At 42.5% G+C, this 20,161-nt stretch overlaps 2 protein-coding genes and 1 pseudogene across 2 annotated transcripts; 1 reads left to right on the top strand and 2 right to left on the bottom strand.

Annotated features, from left to right (window-relative positions):
- Positions 1-2,313: 2,313 nt before the first annotated feature.
- On the top strand, positions 2,314-4,931 carry LOC125546576 (uncharacterized; annotated as a pseudogene).
- Positions 4,932-5,533: 602 nt separating this feature from the next.
- Positions 5,534-6,931, bottom strand: LOC125542602 (putative tRNA-splicing endonuclease subunit Sen2). The gene is made up of 2 exons (XM_048705689.2): positions 6,720-6,931; positions 5,534-6,472 (listed from the first exon to the last, which is right to left on the bottom strand). Exon 2 carries the CDS (start codon positions 6,467-6,469, stop codon positions 5,585-5,587), a length of 885 nt encoding a protein of 294 aa, XP_048561646.2. The 5' UTR covers positions 6,470-6,472; positions 6,720-6,931; the 3' UTR covers positions 5,534-5,584.
- Positions 6,932-8,445: 1,514 nt separating this feature from the next.
- On the bottom strand, positions 8,446-19,709 carry LOC125542601 (Threonyl-tRNA synthetase). The gene is made up of 20 exons (XM_048705688.2): positions 19,412-19,709; positions 18,736-18,973; positions 18,516-18,575; positions 18,333-18,422; positions 18,095-18,169; positions 17,845-17,973; positions 17,673-17,762; positions 16,624-16,712; positions 16,412-16,508; positions 16,168-16,254; positions 15,979-16,063; positions 14,762-14,856; positions 14,620-14,652; positions 14,180-14,266; positions 12,625-12,717; positions 11,909-12,001; positions 11,613-11,834; positions 9,801-9,872; positions 9,188-9,259; positions 8,446-8,696 (listed from the first exon to the last, which is right to left on the bottom strand). The coding sequence occupies exons 1-20, from the start codon at positions 19,633-19,635 to the stop codon at positions 8,601-8,603; spliced, it is 2,127 nt and encodes a 708-aa protein (XP_048561645.2). The 5' UTR covers positions 19,636-19,709; the 3' UTR covers positions 8,446-8,600.
- Positions 19,710-20,161: the final 452 nt, after the last annotated feature.

Below are 20,161 nucleotides of genomic sequence, written 5' to 3'. Positions count from 1 at the left end.
CTCGGTCGGTGTAGCCGCCCGGATGCCCTCCTCCTCGAGGTGGTGCAACGCCTCTTTTTTTGAAACCATCCCGCGTGTCAGACCTGTAGGGGCGGAGCCAGAAATTTTGTGAAGCCTGGGCAAGTTTTATCCTAAGTGTCTAATATAAAAATTAAAATTGGGTATTCGGATCAAGTTTTTTTTTGCCTGATACCGATTTATTCCAGTAGGCACTGGAAGAACCGTTTTCGTTTTTAAAACTCAAAAATTCAGCATTTTCACTTGAAAGCATTTAAATGAATTTTGAGTTCAAACACTTCCACCTTCAACCCTTTCTCTAATGAGCGGGTTTCAGTCCTCCCTAACCCGCCGTGGCCATAATTTTTTTTAAACACTACTAAAATTAAAAATCAGGCCTGCAAGACATAGTCGATCTTGTGACGTCGAAAACACTTCCACCATGCTAGGAGCTATGTCGTGTTAAATTATGCATGCGGCTTCTATTCCACACTATGTGAGTGTGTAACTAAAAATTCTGGGTCCGACCAAATATCCGGTCGGTTTCTAAAAATTCTGACCGGTAAAAAAACCTTCATTCAGATATGCAACATATAAAATAGTACAAAATCCCAAACCACATTCTACATAAATAATGAACTGATATTGTTAACATATATAGTAGTCATACAAATTTAATTTATAGCGAAGTACTCAAAATCTAAACCCCAAGTCTGTCGAGCACCCCACGCTCTGACCTCAAATTTCAACCCACAAATAAACCTGTGGTTGGATGGTTAGTGACAGTGGTATGCCCAGCCCACCAGGGTTCAAGTCCTGATGCTCGCATTATTCTTGGATTTATTTCAGGATTTTCGGCAATGCGCTTTCAGTGGAAGGAGACGTTCCCGTCGATGACGAGGCGCCTACGGTGACTTCGTAAATTCAAGATGATATGCCGGCTCAGTCTCTTGAAGGTGTTCATAGGGAGTAGGGTGTGTGTGCGTGCGCGTTCATAGAGGTGAGTGTATGCATGTATGTATGAGCGCTTGCATGAGTACTTATGTTAAAAAAAATTTAAGTCTGTCGAACAGCCGAACAGGCAGATCGTGGCGAGGTGGAGCGATGGACCACATTGTCCTTTTTTTTTGAGAAAAAATCATGGTCCTGCTAGTCCTTTTTTTTATGTCCTTCTAGTCTTCTGGAGTAAATAACAGCGAAACGGGCTGCTTGCTAGGCCAATAGGCCAGTGGGCCTACTTCCCATCTGAGTAACACTACCACCACGTTAGAGGGCGTGAGCCATAACCAGCCCAGCTGGCCGGGTAAAACACGATTGCGTTGACGATTTTTCCCTCATCTAAGGAGGCCATCGTAGTTGGCGCGTCCTAGCGAGCCCGGGCAACTGCCCAGGGTCGCCGGGCGCTGGCTCCGCCACTGCAGACCCGCAAGGATATCCAGACATCATCAACTGTTCCTAAAGCAAATAGAGCAAAACCATGAGTACTATTGAAAGGTGCACACGATCAAATGCCCTAAAAAGAAATTTATTATGGGCTGATTACGAGGATATACACTACGCGATCTGGTGTGCCACCAAAAGTACAGTGCAGCCTGCAACTTTTATGCTTGGTGGTGGCGCGGATCTCATGATCTTTGACGGTGCAACGGCCTGCATATGGATATCATGTCATTGTTGCTGTGGTTCCAGTGGGTCCTAGATCTACGTGCTCTAGCGTCCATGGCTCGTCCAAGTTCTCTCCCTTAACAACTCCAGGCCTGGTGCTCCGGAGGTTCCATCATTTCTGTCTTCTTGGCTCATCGGCGTTTTGGCGGGTCCGACTTTGTTGGTCTAGATCTGTGTCTCCATATTCCGTCTCACCGACGTTGTCTGCTGCGATCGCATCCTGTGTACTGGCTCTCTATCCCCGTCGTCGCCTCACGAACCCCGATAGCCACCCCTTGTCTTGCCTCTCCTCTGCCCGATCCAGTGCTCGCACATCTGGTGGCGCCTATTTTCACCCTTCGACGGCGGGCGTAGCTTCCCTTCCGGTAATGGCAGCCCCAGCATGCAGCCTATTCTTCGTCTTTGGATCATGTCCCGGTAGCTTAGGGATTGTTCGAACATAGGCCAGGGCAAAATCTCTGCTCGGCTTGTTGATACTGCCAGCGGCAACACCTGCGGGTGCCATCCCCTTCTTGGACGCGCTACCATAGTCTTTCTCCGTGCTTCTCTTTGATCACTAGCGGAAACCCCAGGTCTGGTTTCTTTGGTTGGATGACGACGACATCACGGCGTCATTCCCCTTCATGAAGGTGTCTCTTGATTGCTCGTGGCATGGCCTTGTTGGATTTCAAGATTTGGGACATCGTTTTCGTTCGGGTTGTTTCTCTTGGCAACGGTAGTTTACTGATGTGTTGTAGATTATGTTCGGGCCTGAGCATCCCATGTCTCTCTACTCTGGGCACCATGTTTACACCATCTTATGGTTGTGCCATGTGATGTACCCTCCCTTTGTTCTCATTTCAACTTCTTTCATCAATGAAAGATACGCAGACTTTGAATATTCACGAAAAGATATCAGCATTGTCAAAACACCCAGAGAAAAAATGTTGTGGAGAAGCTAGCTCTTACACGCCTGAGTGCTCCCAAATGGTACTTTCGAGCAATATATTGTGATATCACTCTGTCTATCTAACTTTGCCATACTTATCTATTCTCAGTTACATTGGTTTAATGATATGATTAGCACATGAGCATATGTCACAGTACTCTACTTCCCATGCATGCAGCATGATTGATCAATTGCTGAACGGCTGGTGCTTGGATAGCTCCTGGAAAAAATATGACGGAAAGCAGTACCATCGGAATCATAGCACATATAGATCATACTTAGTCAACTTATACAGTAGGCACATCGAATTTGGGATATTCATATGTTTCTAGCAATGTATTGGCCTTTTGGGTATCTCAGGACCTGAAATGCCATAAACTGGCAAGTGAACAGGATGGAACTCTCTGACGGAAAAATAACAGACTGCAGAGCACCTGGTTGCAGGCAATAATGTAAGACACTCTGTCTCTCTGGGGTCTGCTCCTTTTCTGATCTTTTCTCTCCCCTTCCAGCCTTCTTCCTATAAATACAAAGGCACTGCTCACTTTCTTCACTCCGCCACATTGGAAATTGAAATTCTAGTTGCAGAACTACAATGTTATATGTTCATCTGCTGTTCTTCATGAACTGCAGGCCTACAAAGTGTACTTGGTGGAGGAACATGGATAGGGAGCACCAAAGATGGCAGACTTGCCTTCCTGACCAATGCGCTCGCGCCCTGATGTGATGCCCAGCGCCTGCACTAGGGGAGACCTGCCCTCAGGTTCCTGCAGGTAAATCAAAACTCAAGTTGGTGGTTGTCAATGTAGGAGATATGCACATGATAAGAAAGATATGTTTCATTTCTTGTACAGACGAAGTTGGCGTTTTCTAGTACTATGATATCCTATCAGAATCATTTTCTATGTCCATGTTGTAAGTCGCTATCTGTCTAGTGTTTATTCCATTGTTCTGAGTTCTGATGGTGATTGGTACAGAGATTGCTTACATGAAGACAAAGACATACATTCCCATTTTTAGAAACCAAAACTGTACCTTTTAAAACATTTTTAGTTGCTCCTCTTACATCTGCTAAACTGCCATCGCCCCCTCAAAAACAAAAGCATGCACAGGATTATCCATAGGATGTGTGTTGAATGAAATAGAGAGCATGAGCATGATCCACAGAATCTGTATTGTACAGGGCAACAAGAGCCCACTGGAGGTTGCAACTGAAGTGTAAAAATGAAGCTGGTGAGTAGAATGGATTCAACCTTATACTAGCTGATCTAACTAGGAATGCCATGGTCTACGTGTCAAACCGGCCAAAGGGGCAGCCCTGCAACGATTCAGCTCGTCTCACCAGGACTCCATATGTTGTCCAGTACAAGGCTAGACAGCCCTTGGCAGAAGGTAACAGAACTACTCCATGTCCAATGGACACCACCTTACAAATTGATTGAATTCCCAGAGTGCCACGGATATATAAGTGCACATGATGTTGTTATTTGATAAAATACTGGAAGAACATCAGTAGCAAGCTAAAAATGTTGAATGTCCAATGAGGTGTCCTTTGTTGATTTTACTTGTACTGCACTAAGAATCCAAAAGGAGACTTTTGAGCTGGAAAAGATGTGAGAAAGCAACATGAAAGCCATTTCAAGTACTTCCCTAGTTATAGAGGGCAGTGCATTTAACTCAATTATTAATAGCACTGCATGTACAAGCAGCAAGACAGGAGTAGATAGCACATGAACATGATTGCAAGCCACTCTGTCTTAGGGACTATTCAGTATACTATAAGAATCTGCCCAAGGCATGCATTGCAGACAATTTTTCATCATTGCATATATTGCTTGTAGGCAATTCGCCTCGGTAAAAACTTCAGGGAGTTTATGAGGAAGCATGGTGATGATGAAGTTGAAGCAAAGGATATAGCTGACAGACTAATGACTGACACTATGAGGGCTGATAAAGATAGGCTGCCAAACACCGGTTGTGAGCCCAACTGGGAGCACGGTCTGACCTCCATCTTCATCGAGGTGCAAACTGACAAAGTGAGCATAAAATCTTCGACTTAATTGCAGTTTACAAGTACATTCAGAGTTGAATTATCTGAAAAAATATGCCTACTAACCACCAAAATAACACATAGATGTTCTAGTACAGAACCCTACATTGATACTGCAATGCTATATTTATTTACATTTTTTCACATGTTGCTGTTTTTGCAAAGGGGCTCTATGGGACAAGGAACACAGCAGTTCTTTCAGTGAACTATGATAGAGAAGCTAGCTTATATGAGAAGTACCTCGAGAGTGGTATACGGAAGGACCACATAGTGCATTACCAGATAGAGTAGCCAATGCACACCTAAAGGCGGGAGCCTAAAATAGGAAGAAAGAATGAATAGCTACCATTGTGCATGCTGTTATTTCCACTGTTGCACTTTAAGATCACATAATGATATCTAATGATTTATCAATTCAGAGACAGAGACAATCAAATTGTTGAATATATATATATACAGAATAACAATATGATATGATGTGTGTATTTACAGAGTTCATGTTGCCACCTTTGTCTATGGTCATACATGCTTTACTACAGACATTGTACCTTCAGTTCTTCAATACAGTAGATATCGACTCTCATGTTTACTAGATGTGTATACTTACGACCTGAATGTATTCAAGAACTAAACACTGAAACTATGTAAGGAAAAACTCTCTGCCAATATTTGAAGAAAATGTGCCTAATGTACCTCTTTTCTTCAATAGGCTGGAGTGCGGTGGTCATTCAGAGGTTTCTAGTCCTACAGTCCTTGAAAAGGCGCAGAAAAGGCCAGTCCACAGCATACCATAATATGATGTATGCACTCTGCGGTCAGATACAGTTTTATGGATATATGTATGCACCATTTCTAGAAATCTTTCCAAAATGCACAAGACTACCGGCACAGGATTGCAATAAGATGAGAAGTTAAACATCACCAATAGGAGTACAGAGAAATATTTAGCTTGATTGTCGGAATCTCAGCTTGTATACAAGCAGGCTAGAAAGAACTGCGAAACCTAGTACTAGACCCCAATAGTTGAACACTACAGTTTCTCCTGCGTGATCTTGTTCTTCCGTATATGCTTCTTCTCTGCACGGTTTACATCGCTGCTCACGGCACTGCTGGGCTATCCACCTTGTAATAGTTCTTTCATGAACAACCAGCTGTTCCAAACAATCTGGGGATCTCAGTTCACAGACATTGCTGGAGATTGTCACAACCAGCAGCGTCTTGGCCACACTGCCAGAAGCTCGGAGCGCGCACAGTAGATCAGACCACACCTTCAGGCGGCCACACCTACCGCCGAACCCCGATCCTTCCGGAACCACAACCACAGCAAACTCCGAGTGGACGAGCGCGGGGTGATGACGGTAAGCGACGAAATCCGTACCATACTGCAAACCTGACCGCACCACCCAGTTCTTCGACCTGAGATGCGAGTATGCCTTGTACATCTCAGGAAACGACTCTGATGCGGAGCATAAGTGATCCCACAGCTCCCCTTCGCTCATCACATCCTTGCCCGCTGACTCAACCACGATGCACCCCAAAGCATGGCAAAGGTAGAAGACCTCCTCAGCGCCGAGCTGGAACCACTGTTTCTCGGCCCCGGCATTTTCCAGTGCCCGGCCAAAGGCGGCGCGGTTCAGAAGCGCGGCTTCCTGCGGGTTCACGCCAAGAACCACATCCCCGCCCCTGCTAGATAAAGTCGCCACGAGCTTTGATCCTTTCAGTGAAGACTGGAGCTTGGCAACAATGCTTGACATGGGTTGGGCTGCTGCCAGAGCTGCGAAATCCTTGCCGTCTTTGCCCTTCTTCCATCTTGGACCAGACATGTCCATCAGCTGGGAACACAGAAAACACAGGTCTTCAGATTTTTAAGAAAAGTAACAGGTAAATGAGAATGATTCGCCAGCTCCCTCCCTCGAGTCTGCTCTCAAACAAATCGCCAAATCTCTTGCTAGTATAAATGAGAATGATTCGCCAGCTCCCGCAGTGACTCGGTAGCATATCACCTGCTGGCCGGTCCACGCTCATACGGATACGACAGCCGAAAGCAAGATCATTTTGACTATGGGTGTCGGGACGAACCTGAGGCGGAGCGGAGAGGAAGCGGCAGCGGCAGCGGAGGCGCGCGAGGGCCAAGAAGCTGCCGCCTATGGGAGACGGCCGGAGAACGGGACGGGTCGGCGGCTGCACTAGGGGGGCCGCGCCGGCGTTGTTCTCTCCTCTGGCGTTGCGGCGGCCGCCGGCACGGGGGAACAGGAGGGAGCTCTCTGCGTCAAGGTCAAGTTGCCCTTGCTTCACCCGAAAAAAGAAAAGTGCCCTTCTTAAGCACAGATCGACCGAGCGGGCCGGCCCGCTCGACTACTGTAGCGACTCGGTCGAGTTAGCCACGCCTGATTTTTTTTTCCTGTTCAGTTTTCTTTGTGAAAAAAAAACGAGTTCATTTTCATGTCCGTAGGACCTCTCTCTTTTTTTTTAGAAAACTTCAAATCCATTCATTTTCAATCATGGCAGTACAACGAACACCATAAATAATAAAAATTACATCCAGATTCATAGACCAGAGACAACTATAAGCACTGAAACAAGTCGAAGACGCGTTGCCGTCATCGCCCCTCCATCGCCAGAGCCAGGCACAACTTGTTGTACTGACAGTCAAAAAGTCGTCGTGCTAAAACTCATAGGACCAGCGCACCAGAACAGCAACCGCCGCCTGAAGAATAAGCCACCGGCACTGGCCTTTCTCCAATCATCCATCAGCAAGACAAGTAAAGTTGGACTGCATTAGATTCACTAAATCTGATTATGTAAGTCAAAGATAATACTGATTGAGAATAATTCAAATATCCCACAAAAAAGTAGAATAGTTCAAATATCATAAAAAAATTACAAGAATCTAATATTTATGTCCGTGCATTACAACAGAAGAAAAAAATATGTATATTCAAATTTAGTGAGAATTATGTGTACAAAGAAAATCCACATTTTTTTTGGACGCCCTATACAAGCAGGAAAGGAAGTTTCGTATGAGGCGCTCGCGCTAGCTCAGGGCCTCAATCTTCAGAAATTAGTCGTAAAACTAACTTCTCCGGAAACTATCAAACCCACCGGCACCGGCCTTTCTCCAATCATCGCATTCGACGAAATGAGCACCACCAACTCCGTCACCGAGTGTTGCTGCATCACATTCGCTAAAATGAGCACCACCAACTCTATGGCAACTCTATGGCGGGAGGGCCCCCACATTGCTGGCTGATGTGTTCGATATTGTCCTCATCCTGATTGCAAACAAAGCATGGAGACATTTCATCCTGGCATCTCCGAACACAATACGTCGCCGAAAACATCTTTGTCCCTTGATTACACCGAGCTGGCCAAGTAGCTCCCATTCAAGGTTCATGGCAAGAGATTTTGTTCGGTTGAACATGAACGGACATCTCAATTCACTTTATGGATAGCATCCCTAAAGCGCATTGTAGCACCCTTCTTCCATCAGCAAGACAAGAGGCTAGATGTCGACATATCTTTTATCCCCCAGACCTTTCTGCCCCATTCTTGATTGCCTAGCGATCACCCCAACTTTGGCCAGAGAGGAGCAAAGGCCTTCAATCAACCTATATTTCCAGAACCAAAGGGATGGTCCTGAGCTGGCCAAAAGTTCCATCGCCCTAGAGCAGGGAGCAGGTAGATCCAAGTGCCCCGCGGACAAAGGATCTTCACGCCAAGTTTTCTAAATCCTACTATTCTAACAAAACATAAGCAAACCTCCCAAGTATTCTAAATCCCTGAACAATTCTATGAAGATCCTTCAAATCAAATAGGCCCTCGAAATTGATAAATGGCAGTTAACGTACATGTGACAACATGAACAATAGTACCACGATTTTCATTCACCTCACTTCACCAAATTACAATGTGGGTTGTGCAGTAGATGTCTTAACAAAAGAAGATGAAGCGACTTAAAAATCACTGGAAAGACGCAACTTCATCGTTAAAACGTGCGATGACGTCAGCAATGGTCTCTGTGGATAGATCTGCCCTGTCTCTTACCCTCAGAGAGACCTGCAACAGTACAGATCATTAAGATAATTCAGCATTTCATATGGAACCATTATCAGTGCGCTAAATCAGTACGAGGGCAGGCAAAATCAGGCAAGCAGATGAACTACAACAAATGATTGCTGATGTAAACTGTATGGTCAGTTTTAGTCTTCCAACAGTAAAACCGCAGTCAAACGTGGCCTGGTACATGATTTACAATTCACAGAATACACATGTGTACTTCAATAAATAAACAAGCACCTAATGCATCGGTCCATGCATGCTGACTGGAATTCCTAAAATTACCAATAACGGCGGCAGGGGAGATTATAGATACAAATTAACCCTTGCTAATACTAGTAATAGATATTCCATGCTATAGTGAGATGGATTCATAAAATAAAATAGCTGATTATATTAGCCTAACCTTTCAAGGTTTCCCAACAAATAAAACAGATATGCTAGGTTTAATCTGCAATGGCCCTTTTTTACGAGGGTGGGAGAAGTCAAACCTTTCCAGACTCTGCCTCTTTTGCGCCGACGACTAGAATATAGTTGAATTGGGCTAACTGAGCCTCCCGCACCTGCAATGATGATTTGAAGGATGCAAATTTTGTGATATTTCAGTTGTGTACTTGCGCACTTCAATAATAATAATAATAACAACAACAAAATTTGATTCAGAGGGAGTAATAATTTTAAAAAGATGCAGAGGTGTTATCTTTGCACATAAATGTGTTTACTATATTCTCAACATCTGTGAATTCATATGTTTCGCTGGGAGTTTTTTCAGAAAATTGTGAGGTACATGTACAACCCACCAATATTTACTTTACTATATATAATACAGTGGTATTTAAATGGGAGTTGGTGGTAACTTAATATGATCGATAAAGTATACCTATACTATATCCGCAGCAAAGCACAGGTATTTTGCTAGTTGAACTATATTAGATGCGTGAAAAGGAGAAAACGATACAGTACATTCAGTCCAACAATCAAATTAGTGTATACCACAACGCTGCAAATAATCCATATTTTCCATTCAGAAAGTTCAGACAAACAAAATAAGCACATACTACAACAGAAGGTAAGAAAGTGCACTAAAAGTCAAGATCTGATTACCTTCTTTTGAATTGTTCTATCAGTCATGTCAATGTCAACATGAAAACCAGCTGCGCGTATCTGAGCATGAACCTGAGAATGAGAAGCAAATCGATTAGTCATTTTGTGTCCTATTGTAATGTAAACACGTCCAAATTTACATACATTGTGAAATCACGTTTTCCCGGAGAACATTGACTAGACTGTAAAATATTTATGTTATGATTAATATAGTTCCAATACTAGTACATCCAATGTCTTTGGAATATACTAATCGACAATAGAGCCTAATTTAAACAAAGACCACATAAGCTTCTAATAGTATGCTTATGTTTTACATCAATCAAGACATAGATCAACATTAAATTAAACAATAAGAACACAGTAGAGACAATCCAATTGAGTAAAGGCACACTGCAAACAAAGCTCAAATAAATAACTTTTCCAAAGGCCCATAAGAAGCTCACAGCTTTGGATATAATAACCTCCTGTAATGTGCCATGAAAAGTAGTTTTGATTCGGCTTGTATGTGTTAAGCATATAGCTAGTGTTCCTTCTGAGACAGGATCAAACTCAGATTTTGAATATGAGACACTGATATAACCTAGTGAGCTGGGTCTACAACTAAACATTGAATCTCTGTCCAACTGGCAGATTCTTTAGCCTACATTGTAGTGATATCAGAACACTTTTATCCAAATCTAGAATCATGACCTAAAGATAATAAAAAAAAACTGGAATTTTTAAAAGTTAAGGCTTCAACAGACAACTCAAAAGCTGAGGGAACGAAACAGAGCTTCCAGCCAAAAGCATTATGCACCAACAAGAAGTAACTATGGCAGTTTATCCTCAACATGGACTAATGCATTTTGGACTGTTCCAGACAAGCAACACCAACAACTGTATGGGCTTCAAGTCCTATATGCAGCAGCCATGCGGCAAGCCTGGGTAGGTTTGCACATGCATATTAGGAATGGTGTAGGAAAAAGTAGAAAGAGTTTAAGTGTCCATGTTGGATATGAATCGTCCTTAAATTACATAGAATCCAATTAAGGGAGGAAGATAGAGTTGTAACTCGGTCAGGAGTTTTTGTAGTGACCCAACTTATGGATCAAGTTAGCTGTTGTACATAAAGGACTAGCATGTACTTGTTTTAAACAGGTCAATAAACAAAAGTTCCAATGAACCACAGAGCCTCTCTACCACGCCTGGGGCGAGCCGAGGGGGCGGACAGTAGACGGCAAGTGCCCTATCGCTGGTCATTATAAACACGAAATGTACCCATTCTGGACTAGGTCTATAACCAACAACAGCAGGTTTTAAGGTGGTCTTCAATGGGGCGGAGTGAAACAACACCACTGGTGATGCACGTCTGCAAGAGTTCCGATGGAAAATTGTCCTAGAACACGTAATGGTAAGCATGCAAAATCACATGGTTCAATTCGTCCGTACTGCAGAGAGCCAATAGAGATGAGCATGGCAGACAGGTTAAAATGAAGGTTGTGTATAGCACACAACACAACATGTACCACAACAGAGCCCCCCCCCCCCCCCCCCCGAGGTAAGCGGCATTATCATAATGAAACACGTTATATAACAGAATCAAACATGCCAAGAATGCACTGGCCAATTCAAAGTTCATGAACATAGCAACTGAATTCAAAAGGAAAAGAAAAAACTGCCTAACAGATCAGCACAAAAGGACCTACAAAGACACCATTAAATTGCTAAGGTCCACCAAGTGAAAAACAGTCAGGTAGGAGATATCAATTATTAGTCAGCATAGAGAAGAGCTCTGAAGTTAATCAATTCTCAGATACAAGGACAATTTACCTCTTTTGCATATGTTAGTGAATTGGCAGATACACAGCAAACAATGGCTTGTCGGGGGCTTAACCACAACGGCCATTTACCGTTATAGTGCTCCAAAAGAATGGCAAACATCCTTTCAACTGATCCTAGTATTGCCCTGTGTATCATTACAGGCCTCTCAAGCTTGGCTTCATCCTCTGCAGAATAAGTCAACTTGAAGCGAAGTGGCAGCTGAAAATCGAGCTGCAACAGACAAGGGTTAAATAGAAGACAATTATATTCTCTATAGTTGATGTCAACATAACATAAAAGCGAACCTGTAGAGTTGCACACTGAAATTTCCTCTTGAGGGCATCAAACACACCAATATCTATTTTCGGGCCATAGAAAGCACCATCTGCTTCATTTATCTGCACATGGATATCTAAGTAAGAATTGACAGAATCATGGCTTAACAAACAGCCAGGCATGCAAGTTTCTTTCAATGCAACCACAACACTGGTAAATACGCTACTGCTGATACAAACCGGATCAGTCACAAGACAAATTAAAGATAAAATTCAATATTAGCATTCGTAACTTGAGGTTGCAAGAAAATACCCCAGTAAGTGAACCTTTTGTATTCTGCTTATATTTTGCTGTTCTTTCTGTAAATGACCTTGAGTTGTTTTTCACATTCTTTCTACAGGTATCAGATATCACTCTGAAATATAATGCAAAAACAGATATCTGGTATCCACCCCGTTTGGTTCCTGGACACACTTCCCTGTCTTACGTTTGTTCTTGGTTTGCACCACAACTGTGGCTTGCCACACTTAATTGTTCACACAGTCCATGTGGCATATAACCTTTTCCAGAATATTGCCCACTTGTGTGGATTTTGTTAGCCACTCCTTGGTGGCAAGTCACACTTTGCCTAAGCTTAGATGCAACTAAGCCATAAATTTCCTTGGAAGTACTAGATGCTATAAATGCACATCTAGCAGCAATGGGTGATGGGAAAATTATGGGTAAAACAGCTCCGCAAAGGTACCTTCCATGGCTTCCCAAACTCATTCAATGCTTCTGTCAGTTGTTGCTCTGCTTTGTTCCAGGTCTCAATGTCACCTAAATACTTCTCTGGTCTCTGAAAAAGTAAACATTCATACTATATATTAGATGGAGTATTATGTAGTGCATATGTTAACAGGGAGAGCCCAGAGATAGGTTTATGCAGTTATTTCTATGAGATTTGGCAGTATGGAACTTTAGTATTTGGATTAGCAATATGGAAACTGAAACTAAAGTACATATAATTTGTTATATTTGATTATTATAGAATTGTAGAATGTTTATTGAATATGAGTAGCATGCATGGTCCTTGTTAAGGTGGGTCATTTTCATGCATGTGACACAGTGAGTTGGCATAGTTGCATGTCGAGAGAAATAAAGTTAGTGGGGCATGCATGGTGACATGGTGAGTTGGCATAGTTGCATGTTAAGAGAATTGAGTTAGTGGGGATCAACTACTTATGAACTAAAACTGCGTCAGTTATTTCCAAAGGGAGGGAGTAGGATACTGAAACTAAAGTACATATAATTTGGATTAGCAATATGGAAACTGAAACTGAAGTACATATAATTTGTTATATTTGATTATTATAGAATTGTAGAATGTTTATTGAATATGAGTAGCATGCATGGTCCTTGTTAAGGTGGGTCATTTTCATGCATGGTGACACAGTGAGTTGGCATAGTTGCATGTCGAGAGAAATAAAGTTAGTGGGGCATGCATGGTGACATGGTGAGTTGGCATAGTTGCATGTTAAGAGAATTGAAATAGTGGGGATCAACTAATTATGAACTAAAACTGCGTCAGTTATTTCCAAAGGGAGGGAGTAGGATACGCTAGTGGAACAAGATGAATAGTTGGGAGTAGCCATTTTGCTCTCTATCATCACATGTTCATATGTATTCTTCAACATGCTGAGAATTGATTACATATTACTGTACACACCAAAGATAGGAAAATGTGCACAGTCCCACAGAGAAAGGATGACATGGCATCAACTGACTAGTGTTAGAAGCCTAGAATGCCAAAAGAGAGATCGATAGGCATTTCGTTAACCAGGCCAGCGGTTCATCAACCTATAACTGACCCACAAATATATTCCACAAACATAATAACAGGAGAAATGTGACTATGAATACCGCGATGCATCATTACTAAGATTTTCAGTACGTTCATAAGGGAAAATATTAAAATAATGATAAAGTGCCATATTAATACTGTCAATATATATGCATGATGTTATGATTCAACTTCAATCGTGGTTACCAAATATGTGCTAAAAAGAAGGAAGCAATCAAACAAGGATGTCTACTAAAATGTACTCCCTCCGTCCCAAAATAAGTGACGTGCTTTTAGTTCAATTTGAATTAAAACCGCATCACTTATTTTGGGACAGAGGGAGTATTTTATAATTTTAGTTCATTCAGTACAGTAAAGTTGCAACCTTTCAGCATCACCATTTCATGAGAATTGTCAAATATGTATTAGAAATTGCTGCAGATGTTATCAGTACATAAAAGGATAAGATTACAATTACCGTTGATAACTCCAGCTCATATTCAAACCCAAATATTTTATAAACATAATCAATGAACTCCAAGCAAGACCGAACTTCATCCTTGATCTGCACCAACGAAATAACTTAAATAGGTGTGCAATAACACAAACTCACAAACCAGCTCAAGAGCTAAACTAATCCAAACTACAATAAAACTACTTTCTGTGGGATGTGAAAATATTGAAACCTGCTGGAAATATAACACAGCATGAATTTGTGTAAAAAAAATCTCAAATTCGCAGGAGAGATGCTTATCATCATTGTATTAAGAAGAAAAAGAAGGGGTAAGAACCCTTACAACACACATACACACACAGAGAGGCTGAATTTGTGTAATCATGCAGCAAAAATGTTTACAATGAAGCATAATATAATTCCAGTAGCATCAAAAAGGGATAATCTATGTATCACAAACTTACTTGGCTCTCCGTGCAAAAAATATGGGCATCGTCCTGAAAGGAACATAAAACAAAACGATGATCTAAGTATGGAGCTAATCAGAAATAGTAACTTCTTTTTATCTTGGAAACTAAAGACTCATGGAATCACATTAGACTTTACCTGTTGGAATCTTCTGACACGTGTCAAACCTGTAAGTGCACCACTAAGTTCATTTCTGTGCAGAACTCCAAAATCAGCCATGCGGAGAGGCAACTCTGCAGCATTTCATTAAACAAATTTGCTAGAATTAGCGCAACTGATCAAATCCACCTTACAGCAGCAGACAGAATTCCAACTAAGAGTATTAGAGAAGCCCAATTAATTCCCTCTAATACTTCAAATTGTGAATGCGGAGGTTTGCTTGATTTGAGTACTTGACATTTATTGGACATTGGACGCAAAACTAATCAATCTTTGTAATCTTGGGCCCAGGTTCTTCTACCCAAATAAGGCTTAGATGCACACCTAAAATTCTGGATTGTTGCGCACTGTGTCAATACGATGCCCGCCTAACTCTATCAGTTCAAACTTTTGGGTGAACTGGTTGGTGCATGCAACTCAATATGGTATCAGAGCCAAGAGACCTTGAATTCAAGGCCCGGCCAACAAAGTTTTCTCAAAATTCTTGTAACCTACATCGATCCCTCATCTCATGCCTACAACAGCATATTATGCAGGGCAAAATCCAGCATTTTTTTTACAAATATTTGTTTGGATTGGTTGCGTAGCCATGCCAATGCCTCTTTGCCAACTCTAGTTCTTTTTTTTGCTAACACTGGCCAACTCATGGGCAACCAAAACATTGGCCAAATACCAATATTTTGTACGGCAAGCTTGTCAAACTGAACATACCCATAGTGCCAACTTTTCTCAATCACTTTGAGGTTTTGGGTGAATTAGTTGCTGCAGGCAATTGAATATCATGAGATTTCGCATTAAAGAACAGTTCACCAAAATGACAATGAGATAAAGCACTAACTGCTAGATAATAAGTGCGCAACTAACAGTACCAATAAAATAGATAATCTTACAGGAACAATATTTCAGAAAGGAATAACCTTTATGACCACCACCATTGCAATTTTGCAAGGTACTGAAACTAAGAAACCAGTACTGGTCACTATATAGGTTGCGCCACCTTGAAGCAGCTCAGTGTGTAATCATTGCACTCGCCCTAGCACGCAGCTTTTCTAATAACCAGTGAGGATACCTAGTATGTATGGCCTACTAGACCTAGTTTTAATACCTTGCATTTTATTTTTAACCATGCAGGATAACTGCATTTTTAACTTGACCAAGATATCATTAAGGAATCTAAACAGAAAGAGAGGATTTACCTCTATACGATCGAACCTCGTGTCCAAACATTAGGCAATGGCCAGGACAATTCATTGGCTTAAGGCCAAATTCTTGTTTCTCGATCTGCACAAGAAAAAACAAGCACCCATAAAGGTCAGACCACGACACCCATATAATCTAGATCATCACGCTTATGATTTTCCTTTAGTATCTGCAAATGTGCTTACCTCAAAAACAAACATGTTGTCCTTATAGTTTGCAGCATGTCCAGAGGTTTCCCAAAGTTGCATGTTGTAAATATTTGGACTCAGAACCTAAATAAACACACATAAGGAATAGAAAAACAAAAGGCATAGTTCAACTATCGATGATCTAGGATAATTACTACTCCCTCCGTCCCAAAATATAAGAGCGTTTTTGTCAAAAACGCTCTTATAATTTGGGACGGAGGGAGTACGAATTAAAACCAACCTCTTGGTAGCCTCTCTCTCTATACTCCTTGCGCAAAAAATCCATCAATTTGTTATATATTATAGCGCCATTTGGAAGGAAGAAGCAGCTACCTGGGCTGCATAGTTGCAAAGTTTTGTCAAAGAGCTATCTAACAGCAAGCCGGTGAGTAAAGATCTAGAAAATAAAGATATGAAAAGGAACAAGATCAGATAGGAAAAATGCGAAGGTACCTAAGTGGATGGAAAAAGAAGAGTTTCTGGGACTGCCCCAATAACCTATGATCGCGTTTCTTAGCTTCCTCTATCATATGTTGATATTCCTGCAGATTATAAAAGCAAAACTTGTATGAAAAACAGAATAGGTTGTTTATGATTTGAAAATCAAAAGAATTAGAAGTATGACTAAAATTAAAATTCAGGACTGCAACCTTCATTATCTAACCAGTTTTTTTTTCTACAACACACAAGCGAGCTACTGATCATCTCATTAAGATGAAAGAAAAGTACAGAGAGGGGGACAAAACACCCACACCTCCAACAGACACCAAACACACACGCCACACTCACACACTCTGAACAAACTAGCTAAGGATCACCACACATAGAGATGCAGATGACTGGCTCGCCCAGGGGAAGGACTAAGTGTTTGACAGCGGACCATGGCCGCAGGCCGGGCAGAGGTATGCAGAGCTAGGGTTTGAGAGAAGGAAGATTTGGGAATGTGAATTTGTTGTCAGCAGCAGGGCTAATAAAGGGTGGTAATGAGAGCAGCCAGTGCGCCGAGGAGGGTGGCACTGGGCATTCATGGCAGGATACTTTTTTTTTCCTTCTCCACACCAGGCCCATCTGTTAGTGACTCAGCACAGAGGGGCAAAACAGTCCTAAACACAGCGCAGTCACGGTCAAACGCCTCTGACTAGACGGAAACCGCACGGAAGGGTATTTCTGTAACAGCACCAAAACTGTGCACACTCGAAAACTAAGGGTAAAACCATCGAGAGGGAACCAATTAAGAGCAAGAGTGTAAAAACACCTTTTATTAATACAAGAAACTTGTTTGAAGTAACCAATAAAAAGGCATATGCCTTCACAGGGATATAGGAAAGTTGTGCACAGCTGATGTAGCAGTGTTGTGCAAATCAAGCCACCGCAATGCATGTTAAAAGGGAAGAAAGATGCTAACTAAAAACTAAACGAACATATTCTGTGAAAATTGCATGACATATCCTTGTGCGTACACAATTTCCCAGTTTCCAAATCATCAAAGATACTAAAATTACCTTGAGACGTTTAGAATCAGGGAAAGAGATTCCATATACTCTCTGCAGGCTTTCACGGTCTGCTTTTCCTCTCCAGTATGATGCTGAAGCCTATATTCACACATCAAACTTAAGTATCTAATATCATCAAGAGAACTTGGGAGTTCAATGGATAACCAAAGAAGAAAAATACCTTGAGGCAAGCGAAAGCTTTAACAAAGGAAGTATTTGGGATGTGCGGGCCACGGCAAAGGTCGACCAAAGGACCACATCTGTATACTGTAATGGTCTTGTCCTCGGGCAATTCGTTAATTATTTCAACCTGAACGTATGGTTAAACATATTCAAGAAAACGAACATGACATCTCGAGGTGACATAGGAAGCCCTTTGATATTTAGATATAAAAGATCAAAGGAAGGGAGATATGTATGATGAAGGTTGCCTTAAATTCATTTTCCGCAAAAACTTCAAGAGCTTCTGCTCTGGAGACTTCAATGCGTTCAAATGGTTGCTTCTCCTGCATCAAGTTGAGTTGGAAAGCGCTTGTTAAAGAAGGAGTTTAGTTATGTCACAGAGATAAGACACTAGTTTGAAAAAGGTACATTGTTCGGCAGTGGGCACAAATTAAGGGTAGGCAAAAACTTGAGTAAAAAAGAATTAAGTAAAATATGATAGCATACCGCAACAGCCTTTTTAGCTTGCTTGTCAATGAGACCAAAGTGTGTATCATTCAGTGTCAAGTCCTTGTAGTGGGCGTCGTAGTAAAAACCCTTAACAGGCAAAGTGTCAAGTCATTAGAACACTGAAAAAATAGGACTAGCGTATTCTCATGCCCCAACCCCAAAACTTGAGTGATCCCATACCTCTCCTCTTGTAGTACAAGGTCCAATGCACAACTTGCAGCCATACACCCTCTCGATAGACTGCAAACAAACATCCTCTTCGATTAGAAAAAAGATGAATTGAGAATGAATTATAACAGAGACCTGAGAAAGAAAAATAGAAGGCTATGCAGCTACCACACAATTTGGCCGCGAAGGAAAATCACGCTCAGAGATAGATATCCAGGACGGTCTGACTCACCTCTCCAAGAATATGAGCACTCGAGTGCCAGAACGTGTCACGCCCTTCGTTGCTGTCGAACTTGAACAGCTTCAAGTCACAGTCGCCTTCCAATGGCCTCGTCATGTCCCAGAGCACACCATTCACCTGCGCTATCAGGCAGCTAGCGGCCAGCCCAGTTGATATCCCCGAGGCGATATCCATCGGGGTCGATATCCACTTCTTGCCTTCCTTTATCGCACCATCAGGCAAAGTTACTCTGCATGGTATTGCAAGCAGGAACCAACATTATTATTATACAAGCGAAACACGTAACAATTACATGGTCCAAAGCAGGACGACAGCGTGTGCACTTGAATTCACAACTCCCAACAAAATTGTGTGGAGTAGCAGATAATAAGTAGACTACTTGCGAAGATGATCTGAAATTCGTAGCAGAGAACGCATGCGCCTAATAACAAATCGAATTCTGCCATCATGCGGCTACACGGTTAGTTTCCGGCTCAACCACTCCCTATTGAACATATGCGCTAATTATACATATATACAAATAAAAAACGAGGCCATGTTTTTATAGAAGGAAGAAACACGCCGCGGGGGAGCGGAGACTCGAGCCCGGGTCCTCGGCTCCCCGCTAGTCACATGTGTGCAGGAAAGGAAACGAACACGCGAGCAGATGGCGGGAAGGGATGCAAACCTGATGGGGTCGCCGCCGATGTTGAGGCGCTCGAGGGCCTGCCGGGCCTGGATCTCCTCGAAGATGCGGATCCGCTTCTGCGTCACCGCCTCCAGGTAGGGCGCGTCCGGCGCGACGGCCGGGTCCCCCATGGGCTCGGCGGAGAGGTGGAGGAGGAGGCGGGGCGGGAGCCGGGGCTGGCGCTGCCGGAGGAGGGAGAGGCCTCGTCGGAGGCAGATAAGCATATAGTGGCGGCGGCTGGAAGGAAGGGTTTGTTTAAGCCCCGGGGTTTTTTGACCTCTTGCGATGTAGGGTTTGGCGACGCCAAGTCATCGGGAGATGCCGGCCAGCGAGCTCCTCCTCCTCCTCCCCGAAGCGCTAGGCGGGCTGGCCCATTTCGGAGGAGGCGAGCTAGGCAGTGCTAACGGGCCGGGTTCATGCATATATCCATATGTTTTGTTTCAATCTATAGTTCGTTTGTTTTTTTAACTTTAGCAACCTTTGTTAAACTAGGATCATGTCTGTTACAAGTGAAGGAATAAGAAACTCGGGCGGTTCATTTGTTCAATTTATGGTTTTGTTTAAGACATGACCTGCAAAAGAATAACAAGTCGCGCCAACAAGATGGATGATGTATCATCGATCTCAAAAATGTTATTGGTCACATAATATGGTAATCTCATCGAGTATTGCTCCTTCTCAATGAATTTAGCTCTCTCCCATCTGCATTACCATCAGCAAAGGATGCATGCTCAAAAAGGCTACCAAAAT

The sequence above is a fragment of the Triticum urartu genome, chromosome 3A (assembly GCF_056163025.1).
Source record: "Triticum urartu cultivar PI428250 chromosome 3A, HENAU_Tu73, whole genome shotgun sequence".
NCBI lineage: Eukaryota > Viridiplantae > Streptophyta > Magnoliopsida > Poales > Poaceae > Triticum > Triticum urartu.
This window is presented reverse-complemented; position numbering and strand designations above follow the sequence as displayed.